Genomic DNA, 11843 nt, shown 5'->3' on the forward strand with positions numbered 1-11843 from the left:
ACCCATAAAGAAGCCACAAGATCTTATTCAGTTGCAAAAAAAAACAAACAAACTCCAAAACTTGCTACCTCAGGGCTCACCCCAGAGCAACCTAGCCAGGTGGAGTCTGTTTGCTTTGCAAAAACTGATTTTTCCTTTTCAGAGTTACATCAAACAGCTCAGTCCTGAAACCCTACTTGCCTTTTGTCTCCATAGATTCTTTCCTAAGGAAGATGCAGGTCAAGTGTCCAAGCAAAACACTTTATAAACATTGCCATTACTTCTTTATTTCCTTCCAATGAAGCCAATGGGTAAAGTCATATCATTTGTGTCCACCGAATAGTGCCACTACAATCATGTTACTGGTTAAAGATCCTGTGATAAAATGGTGTGAGGGATAGCTGAGTTATGCAGTGAGAGGAAAGTCTATGACCAGAGTCTATGATAAGAAAAGCATGCTGTAAAGCATGTCTGCCTAGAGACAAATGAGGTGCTTTGACTCCAGTGATGATTGGTTCCTTAGCTAAGTATCCTCCAATCCTATGATGCTTGAAAACCTTCATAGGTTTTTTGATTCTTTGAAATTGGTACATTTTCATTAGGTGTGAGCTGTGTTGACTAAGATGTTTTTCTTTTGTTCCCAGATTGTGTGTCGGTAGATGGCTCTGTGTATCCCTAGAGGCCTCGGAATAGCAGCTGTGATGGTGATTCTAGTGGTGTGGAACACTCAGATGATTGAGGGCGGAGACGCTCCAAGTAAGTGCAGAGCCCAGAGTCACGGCCTTGGGGGAAAGGTGATGAGGGGCCTTTGGGTTTGAAATGGTGAATCTTTGATCTTAGGATACAATCTTCCTTCACAAATTTCCTCTTTGGAAAATAGAACTTTTTACATTCTTATTAAAATGGCAAGGTGAGGACAGTCCTCATTTCACAGATTTGAATCTGGGGCTGTTCATCAGAAGAGACACAACCACTTGGGAATGTTCACTGCCAGCAAATACAGGATGAGTTTTTTTTTTTAATTAATGATTTTCTCTGGAGAACACACAGTAGGACGTGTGATTTCAGGGTCCCCCAATACCTTGCTTGGACTAAACGCTGTGGGATTTTAGGTTGGGGAAATACAAGGTTTAAGTAGTCTCAGGTGCTGAGGAAAGGGGCTTTGCATTTCTGACTGGAGGGCAGGGCTCATGGAGGCAAACTCAAGCTATCTGAGTGTACTTGACTCCGATGGGACTTTGAAGGCTTTGGGGGTTTTGTGATCAAAGAGAGAATTGAGTGGGATCCAGAGTCTTGAACTGACAATGGACTAAACTTGGAGAAAGAGAATGCGAAGAAAGAAAATAATACATGCTGAGAAGCCATATAGTACCTTTGTATAAATCAGCTTCCAGTTTTTCTAACTCTCTAAGTGTAGATCGGACTTTTTTTATACAATTATGCTTATGGTGAGTTTATTCGAATTAACCTATACAAACTGGAAATTAGCATAGTTTAATCAGAATCCAATTGATCTATCAGAAACCTTGTGTCTATTTTGTTTTCTTTAAGTCTTTTTGGGTACACCGGGCAATGCACAGGGGCTACTCCTGGCTCTGCACTTAGGAATTACTCCTGACAGTGCTCAGGGGACCATATGGGATGCTGGGAATGGAACCCCGGTCGGTCACGTGCAAGGCAAACGCCCATCCCCCTGTGCTACTGCTCCAGCCTCTCTTGTGTTCTCAAAAAGAAAATAATCCTTCACAAGACTCTGGGAGTTAAACTCTTTTTACTCTGACAGAAATCTCTAGACCTCTGGCTGAGGAGAGAGAGATGTAAAGAGAGGCGCTTTGCCAGGAACCAAAGAAACATCCTTGTCAAAAAAAAAAGAAACATCCTTGTCAGGAAAGGGACAGGATTAATTTGACATTTCTGGTCATTCCCTTGAACTGTCGCGCTCAGGTGGATTCTTGTGTCTCAGGTTCCTGGGATCCTAGGGGGAAACGAATTTCCGTGCGAGGTCCCTTTCTCTAACTTCAGGGGCCCAGACCGTCAGTGCTTCTCCCTCCTTACTGATCGGGGGTCCCAGGACTGTCCCAGACAAGCTTTCCCCCAACCCCCATCCGAAGTCAACCCAGGACACCTTCGGGCAGTCCTGGATTCTGGGAATGAGGTGTCGGGGCCAGGGGTCTGAGGGTGTCGGAAGAGGTTCCGGTCCGGGCGGGCTGTCGTGCTCCCGCTGGGTTCAGGGTTCGGATCCCATCCGCCTACCCGCGGCCCGGAGTGGCCCGCCCGGCCTGTGGGTCCCTACCGGGCCTGACGCGCGGTGATTCCCGCAGGGACTGTCGTGATCCAGTTTAAGGGCCTGTGCCATTACACCAACAGGACGCAGAGGGTGCGGCTAGTGGCCAGGTACATCACCAACCGGGAGGAGTACGTGCCCTTCGACAGCGACGTGGGGAAGTTTGTGGGGTGACCAAGGACGGGGAGCAGGACGCCGAGTACTGGAACTCACGGGAGGACATCGTGGGTCAGAGCTGGGCCGAGGTGGACACGGTGTGCAGACACAACTATGAGATATTCCTCGCCTCGACCTTGAGCCAGCGAGGTGACCGCAGGGCACGGGAGCAGGCTCGAGTCTCGGCTAGGGAGTCGGGCGGGGGGCGCACCGTGACCCGCGCGGAGCCTGAGGGGACCGGCAGGAGCGTGTCCGCAGGGAGAGGCGGGGCCCGGGGGGTCTTAGGGGACTCGCTCCTGCACCCGGGAAACTTCCCGCAGGCCGTCCCGGAGCTGCCCCGTCTGACGCTGCTCTTGGGCCAGAAACAGTTTTAATGATGAGGCCAATTCCTCACCCAGTCTTGAAAGCCTAAGAACCTAAAATCATTAGTTCTTTCTGCCAGGAAAGGTGGAAATAAAATAATCCAAAGCCAGTTCTTACCGAAAACCGCTGCATGGTCTGTTCTTAAAAAACAGGATTTTATCTTTGAGGTGCTGTTACAGCAAGCGCACCACCAGAGTCCTCTGTGCCCACTGGTACCCACCAGTGTCTCAAGGTTCCCTCCCCTGTCCCTCCTCTCAGAGTATTTTCTTTCCTATATTTCAATGTTAATGGGTAAAAAAATAATACTCTTTCAGGAATCTTAAAATGAATAGATTAATACTTGTTTTCAATGCAAATTCACCTAACTTTTAGCAGAGTTTTCCCTCGTTTGCTTTCTTTTGACTACATCCTAATGTTACACAGTACTTAAATATTTATTTCTATAACATTGCGTAAGTTAATATTTTTCTCACAAATGGTTGCTTATCTTTTTACACCGAATCTGTTAAAAATATTTTAGAAATCCATATACCTGACTACAATTCTAGTCGGACAAGGAAGCAGAACCGAAATTAGAGTGAAAGGCTTAATTTAAAATTATGCCATTCTGTTGGGGTGCTGAGATCGCCAGCTGCTCTAGAAGTGTAAATCGTACTTATACTTCCAGGCTCACGTCATGTTCTCAGTAACCAAATAAGCCTCTGCAAAAATGTCAAAATAGAGTTTTACTGAAAATATTTATAATGATGTCTGAAAACAGATAAGCAAGTCTGGTTTTTTAGATTGAATTACCATGAGATACAAAGCTGTTCATGATGAGCCAGTTTTAGTCATAAACTCTTCCAACACCCATCCCTCCATCAGTGTACATTTCCCACCACCAATATCCCCTGTTTCTCTCCTGCCTCACCCCCACCCCATCTAATTTCTAATGACAGGCACTTCTCTCTCTCTCTCTCTCTCTCTCTCTCTCTCTCTCTCTCTCTCTCTCTCTCCCTCTCCCCACCTTTGGGCATTATGGTTTGGAATACAGATACTGAGAGGTTATCATCTTTGTTCCTTTACCTATTTTCAGCACGCAGTTCTAATCCAGATTGATTATTTCCAACTATCTTTGTCATAGTGGTCCCTTTTCTATCCCAGCTCCCTTTTCCCTCAGCACTTGAGGCAGGCTTCCAACCAATCCTCCTGGTCCTTGTTTCTGCTGCCCCTGGGTATTAGTCTCATAGCCTGTTTTTCTTTTTTCATATCCCACAAATATATTCAATCATTCAATGTCTGTCCCTGTTGTGACTCATTTCACTCAACATGATACTCTCTGTTTGCACCCATTTATAAGCGAGTTTCATAACTTCATTTTTCCAAACATCTGCATGGTATTACATTGTTTCAATGTACCATAGTTTCTTTTAACAGTCATCTGTTCTTGGAACTGGGACACTTGGTTGTTCCCAGATTCTGGCTACTGTGAACAGTGCTGCAATGAATATAGTCATGTAGATGTGCTTTTGGCCTCCTAGGGTATATTCCTACTAGTGTTTTTGAGCAATCTGGAAGTTCAATTTCTAGCTTTCTAAGGAATGCCCATGTTGTTTTCCAAAAGACAGAACCAGTTGACATTCCCATCAAGAATGAAGGAGAAACACCCTGGCCACACCCTCCCGTGGCCCTGCTTTCCGCCGCCTGGAGTCCCCGAGACCCTGCAGCTGCCCCACCCCGTGTCCTGCGCGCCCCGTCTCCTGACTTGGCCCCGTAACTGCGGCCCGCCCATGCAGGTACCGTCACAGACCCTCGGCCACGCCCTCCCGTGCCCCGCTTCCCGCCTGGAGTCCCCGAGACCCTGCAGCTGACCCACCCCGTGTCCTGCGGGCCAGTTATTCTTTCTTATCTCAGCACAATAATTATTGTCTATTTCTTTGAAAATCACTTTAGCCATCTCAACCGCTCATGCAAAATATCCATTAGCTTAGTTTCACAATATAAAAGCTGTCAGTGAAGCAAGGAAGTTTAGCACAATCAGAGCCCCTCCTTTCCACAGCAAGAGAGAACAGGAATAGATAACTACAAAGTTCCAATTCTATACTTCCGTAACAATATGAAGAAGCAGCGAAAATCCCCTCCACCAAAAGAGGGAGAAGAAAGAATTCCAGAAACATCAACGGGGGCTACTCACATCTACGACCACTCAGATAAATAATTCAGAGAGGAGATCTGGAGGAGAGTCGACCTACTCCAAGCAACCATGGAACAGACATCCAATAAATTAAGGGAGGAGATGAATGAAGCACTGGAACGATCTACCAAGAAAATACAGGAAGAAATGAGAACAGAAATCTCAAACCTACGAACGGAAGACACACAAATAAAGGAATCGGTAGACGAATTAAAAATCTCACTAGATGCCCTCAACAGTAGAATGACTACAGCTGAAGACAGAATCAGCGACCTGGAAGATGAGCTGCAGAAAGCTTATAGACAACAACAAATCATGGCCAAAGACCTCAAAATGGCTATAGAGCGAATCAGAGCCCTGGGGGATGATTTCAAGAGAAACAGCATAAGAATCATTGGAGTACCAGAACCGCAGGGAAGTAACCCCGATGAAAAAAACACAGTCAAAGACATCATTGCTAAGAAATTCCCAGAGCTGGAGAAGGCAGGCATCCAGATACACGGAGTCCGAAGAGTGCCAGCAAAAAGAGACCCCAATAAAAAGACTCCAAGGCATATCATAGTCAGAATGACGGATGCTATGGATAGAGACACAATTCTGCAAGCAGCAAAGTCAAAGAAAGAAATCACATACAAAGGAGCACCCCTCAGATTTACAGCAGACCTGTCAGAGGAAACCCTCCGAGCCTGAAGACAATGGTGGGACATAGTAAAAAGACTCAACGAAATGAACGCCTCACCAAGAATACTTTATCCGGCTAAACTCTCACTCAAACTCGAAGGAACCATACACTACTTCTCAGATAAACAACAGCTCAGGAACTTCATAGACTCAAAACCAATCTTGAAAGAAGTTCTAAAGGGGCTACTGTAAGACAAGGTGGAGCCACATAAAAACAACAAATACCATATAAATATGACACAAAATCCTATCACAATAATCTCCCTCAATGTCAACGGCCTAAATGCACCCATTAGAGTGGGAAATGGATCCGGAAACTAAACCCAACATTCTGCTGCCTGCAAGAAACACACCTGAACAAACAGAGTAAACATAGACTCAAAGTCAAAGGATGGAAAACAATCCTGCAAGCAAACAACCCCCTTAAAAAAGCTGGAGTGGCCATCCTAATATCCGACAACATAGATTTCAGGTTGAAAAAGATTAAAAGGGACAGCGAAGGTCATTTTCTGTTTATCAAGGGATATGTACAACAGGAAGAAATCACACTCTTAAACATATATGCACCTAATGAGCGACCAGCTAAATATTTAAAACAACTCCTAGCAGACTTCAAAGAGGACATCACTAACAGCACAATAGTAGTCGGAGGCTCCAATATGGCCTTATCGCCTCTAGATAGATCGACAAGAACAAAACTCAACAAGGAAACACTGACTCTGAAAGAAGAAATTGAAGAGAGAGGCCTAATAGACCTATACAGGGCCTTACACACCCAAAAGAAAGAATACACATTCTTTTCCAGTGCACACGAAACATTTTCTAAAATAGACCATGTACTGGGCCCCAGAACATACCTCAATAGAATCGGAAAAATAGAAATTGTATCAACCATCATTTCAGACCACGATGCGCTGAAGATAGAAGCTAACCACTCACTGACACGGAGAATCAAATCAAACACTTGGAAATTAAACAATTCAATGTTAAACAATGAGTGGGTCAGGAAGGAAATCAAGGAAGAAATCAAAAAATACTTAGAAACAAATGAGAATGAAGACACGAGTTGCCAAAACCTATGGGACGCAGCTAAAGCCGTGTTAAGGGGAAAATTTATAGCTCTCCAAGCATTCCTTAGGAAGGAGGAAAGGGCCCACATAGACAGCTTGACTACATGACTCAAGACCTTAGAAAAGGACCAGAAAAAGGAACCCAAACCAGATCGAAGGAAAGAAATAATAAAAATTAGAGCAGAAATTAATGACATGGAAACCAAAAAGACAATCTGAAAGATCAATGAAACAAAGAGCTGGTTCTTCGAGAAAATAAATAAGATTGATAAACCGCTAGCAAGACTCACAAAGAAAGAAAGAGAAAGACCCCTAATAAATAGAATCAGAAATGAAAAGGGGGGCATCATAACAGAAACCAGTGAGATTCAAAAGATCATTAGAGACTACTTCGAAAGTCTATATGCCACAAAACAGGAGAATCTAAAAGAAATGGATGGATTCCTCGATTCCTACAATCTCCCAAGACTGAACAAAGAAGACTTGGGATACCTGAATAGACCCATCAATGTTAAGGAAATTGAAACTGTGATCAAAAACCTCCCCAAAAACAAAAGCCCAGGCTCAGATGGTTTCACTAGCGAATTCTTCCAAACATTTAAAGAAGACCTGTTGCCTGTTTTCCTCAAACTTTTCCAGGAAATTGAAAAAACAGGAACTCTCCCAAACACTTTCTATGAAGCACACATCTCCCTAATACCAAAAGCAAACAAAGACACCACTAAGAAAGAAAATTACAGACCAATATCCCTGATGAACACCGATGCGAAGATCCTCAACAAAATACTAGCAAATAGGATCCAACAACTCATCAAAAAGATCATACATCACGACCAAGTGGGATTCATCCCGGGGATGCAGGGATGTTTTGACATTCGGAAATCAATCAACATAATCCAGCATATCAACAAAAGTAAAGATAAAAACCATATGATCATATCAATAGATGCAGAGAAAGCATTTGACAAGATCCAACATCCTTTCATGATGAAAATCCTCTCCAAAATGGGGTTTGGAGGAACTTTCCTCAAGATAGTCGAAGCCATCTATCACAAGCCTACGGCAAACATTATCCTCAACGGGGAAAAACTAAGGGCCTTTCCTCTGAGATCAGGCACAAGACAAGGATGCCCACTCTCACCACTCCTCTTCAATATAGTACTGGAAGTCCTTGCGATAGCTATTAGACAAGAAAAAGAGATTAAGGGCATCCAGATAGGAAAGGAAGAAATCAAACTCTCACTATTTGCAGACGATATGATACTATATCTAGAGAAGCTTAAAGCCTCTACTAAGAAATTCTTAGAAACAATAGACTTATACAGTAAAGTTGCAGGCTACAAAATCAATACCCAAAAATCCATGGCCTTCATATATGCAAACAATGAGGCAGAGGAAAGGGACATGAAAAAAGCAATCCCATTCACAATCGTGCCCCAGAAAATCAAGTACCTCGGAATCAGCTTAACCAAGGAAGTAAAAGACCTCTACAAAGAAAACTATAAAATGCTACTCCATTTAATAAAAGAGGACATGAGGAAATGGAAACATATCCCCTGCTCATGGATAGGGAGAATCAACATTGTCAAAATGGCAATACTCCCCAAAGCATTATACAGATTCAACACGATCCCTATAAGGATACCCATGACATTCTTCAAAGAAATGTATCAAGCAATCTAAAAATTCATATGGAACAACAAATGTCCAAGGATAGCTAAAAAAATTCTTGGGAAAAAGACGATGGGAGGCATCACCCTCCCCAACCTCAAACTTTACTACAAAGCAGTAACAATTAAAACAGCATGGTACTGGAACAAAGGCAGAGCCATAGACCAATGGAACAGGGTGGAATATCCCTACACACAACCCCAAATGTATGATCATCTAATCTTTGATAAGGGAGCAAGAGATGTGAAGTAGAGCAAGGAAAGCCTCTTTAACAAATGGTGCTGGCACAACTGGACAACCACATGCAAAAAAATGGGCTTAGACCTTTACCTGACACCATGCACAAAAGTCAGATCAAAATGGATTAAAGACCTCAACATTAGACCACAAACCATAAGGTAAATTGAAGATAAGGTTGGCAAAACCCTCCACGATATTGAAGATAAAGGTATCTTCAAATGTGACACGGAACTAAGCAATCTAGTAAAAACAGAGATCAACAAATGGGACTACATTAAACTAAAAAGCTTCTGCACCGCAAAAGATACAGTGACCAGAATACAAAGACTATCCACAGAATGGGAAAGGATATTTACACAATACCCATCAGATAAGGGGTTGATATCAATGATTTATAAAGCACTGGTTGAACTCTACAAGAAGAAAACATCCAACCCCATCAAAAAATGGGGCTAAGAAATGAACAGAAACTTTACCAAGGAAGAAATACGAATGGCCAAAAGGCACATGAAAAAGTGCTCTACATCACTAATCATCAGAGAGTTGCAGATCAAAACAACCACGAGATACCACCTCAAACCACAGAGACTAGCACACATCCAAAAGAACAAAAGCAACCGCTGTTGGAGAGGATGTGGGGAGAAAGGGACCCTTCTACACTGCTGGTGGGAATGCCGACTGGTTCAGCCCTTTTGGAAAACAATATGGACAATTCTCAAAAAACTAGAGGTTGAGCTCCCATTTGACCCAGCAATACCACTGCTGGGAATATATTCCAGAGAGGCAAAAAAGTATAGTTGAAACGACATCTGCACTTATATGTTCATCGCAGCACTGTTTACAATAGCCAGAATCTGGAAAAAACCCGAATGCCCTAGAACGGATGACTGGTTGAGGAAACTTTGGTACATCTATACAATGGAATACTATGCAGCTGTTAGAAAAAAGGAGGTCATGAATTTTGCATATAAGTGGATCGGCATGGAAAGTTTCATGCTGAGTGAAATGAGTCAGAAAGTGAGAGAGAGACATAGAAAGATTGCACTCATCTGTGATGTATAGAATAACAGAGTAGGAGACTAACACCCAAGAATTGTAGAAATAAGTACCAGGAGGTTGACTTCATGATTTGGAGGCTGGCCTCACATTCTGGGGAAAGGTCAACTCAGAGAAGCGATCACCAACTATAATGTAGTCGAAGGCCATGTGGGGGAAGGGTGTTGCGGGCTGAATGAGGGCTAGAGACTGAGCACAGAGGCCTCTCAACACCTTTATTGCAAACCACAACAGCTAATTAGAGAGAGAGAACAGAAGCGAATGCCCTGTCACAGTGGCAGGGTAGGGTGGGGGAGATGGGATTGGGGAGGGTGGGAGGGATGCTGGGTTTACTGGTGGTGGAGAATGGGCACTGGTGAAGGGATGGGTTCCCGTACTTTGTATGAGGGAAGCATGAGCACAAAAGTGTATAAATCTGTAACTGTACCCTCACGGTGATTCACTAATTAAAAATAAATAAATTAAAAAAAAATAAAGAGGGATCACCTTCCAATGTTTGACATATTTTGTAGGGCATAGGTTGGAATACCCAAGGAAGTCAATTTATATTTCCTAATAGTTTTTGAAAGTCATTTAAAGTTTTTAATTCATCTCTTCGAATTTGGACCTTTTGAGGTGTAATTTTACTCTCTCATATTATTTGTTCCAAAAATTCCCAAGGAACCTGACATTGAATTTTGTCCTGTGCAATTTTTAAACCCTATGACTCTAGTTTCCAAGTTACAGCTTCACAAACTTTCTGCAAATTTATTTGAGGTGGAGCAGTGATTAGAATATCATCCATATAGTGAATAATTTTGACTTCAGGGTACTGTGCCCTAATTATATTCAAAGGTTGATTAACAAAATATTGACACATCGTGGGACTATTCATCATTCCTTGAGGCAAAACAGTCCAGTGATATCTTTTAGCAGGAGTTTCACTATTTAAGGAAGGCACAGTAAAGGCAATTTTTTCTCTATCCTCTTCTCTCAAAGGCATGGTATAGAAACAATCCTTTAGATCAATTATAATGATATTCCATTGTTTTGGAATAATGGCCAAATTAGGTAGGCCCATTTGCAAAGGGCACATTGGTTCTAGGCAGTCACTAACTTAGATCACTTAACATTCGCCATTTACCAGTCTTTCTCTTGATAACAAATACTGGTGAATTCCAGGCACTAGAGCTGAAAACAGTATATCCCAATTCAAACTGTTCTGTAACTAATTCATTTAAAGCCTTAAGTTTTTCTTTTGTTAAGGGCCACTATTCAACCCAAACAGGCTGAACCTTTTTCCAGACTATTGGGAGAGCTGGTCTTCGAGCAGTGGCCCAAATTAAAAAGGTGATTGCTGAGACACCCTCTCTTTTTCTTTAATGTATTTCACACCAAGTTTTTGCAACAAATCTCATCCCCATATGGTGATAGTTATTGGAGCAATATATGGCTGGATGACTGCTGTGTCTCCATCAGGATCACTACAATGAAGAGGTTGCACACTCTTTGAACATCAGTGACCACACCCATACCAGAAAAAGTAACGTCCACACAATGCTTTTGCCAAACCATAGGCCAATGATGAGAAGCGACAACATTAACATCAGCACCTGAATCTAATATACCCTCCAGTTTTGTTCCATCCTCGAAAGTCATAACCAAGGTAGGCTTATCATCAGTAATATTTTTTGCCCAAAATATTTCTGCATTAGTGCTTCCAAAATCACCTGTTCTTTTCATGCCTGTATTTTTTCCTAGTATGCACAGAAGCAAAAGCAGTTGAGCAATACGTTTCCATTTATATATATTCAAATATCCGCTTGAACAGTGGTTATAATTGAGATTTCATTCACAAAATCACTGTCAATGAGTCCCACTTTTATGTTCACACCTCGCAAAGTCATACTACTTCTCCCAAGGATCAATCCTGCTTTTTGGAAGGGGGTCATAAACATTAGTTGGGATTTTATAAATTTTATTAGGAGTCAAAAACAAATCCTGTAAAACTGAAATATCAGCGGCTACACTTCCTTCTGTTGCTCTCATAAGGTCAGTATAAGACAGTTTTTGCCAATGCTCTTGGGTTTATTGATTATTATCATGGTAGGGGATGAAAAGCTCTTTAATTTAATTTGAGGTTTTATTGACAATTTCCCGTACTGTTGAAGGAATCCCAGATCGAGCCCTG

The 11843-nt window shown here is 42.5% G+C and overlaps 1 protein-coding gene across 1 annotated transcript in view; it reads left to right on the top strand.

The window, feature by feature from the left end:
• Window positions 1-632: 632 nt before the first annotated feature.
• LOC101538664 (HLA class II histocompatibility antigen, DQ beta 2 chain-like) overlaps window positions 633-11843 on the top strand; it is a 57140-nt gene continuing 45929 nt past the window's right edge. Inside the window, exons 1-2 of the mRNA XM_055126790.1 lie at window positions 633-735; window positions 2301-2373. Coding sequence (XP_054982765.1) covers window positions 639-735; window positions 2301-2373 — 170 coding nt within the window. The 5' untranslated portion in view covers window positions 633-638. The remainder of the gene's footprint in view (window positions 736-2300; window positions 2374-11843) is intronic.

Source organism: Sorex araneus, chromosome 2, assembly GCF_027595985.1.
Source record: "Sorex araneus isolate mSorAra2 chromosome 2, mSorAra2.pri, whole genome shotgun sequence".
Classification (NCBI taxonomy): Eukaryota; Metazoa; Chordata; class Mammalia; order Eulipotyphla; family Soricidae; genus Sorex; species Sorex araneus.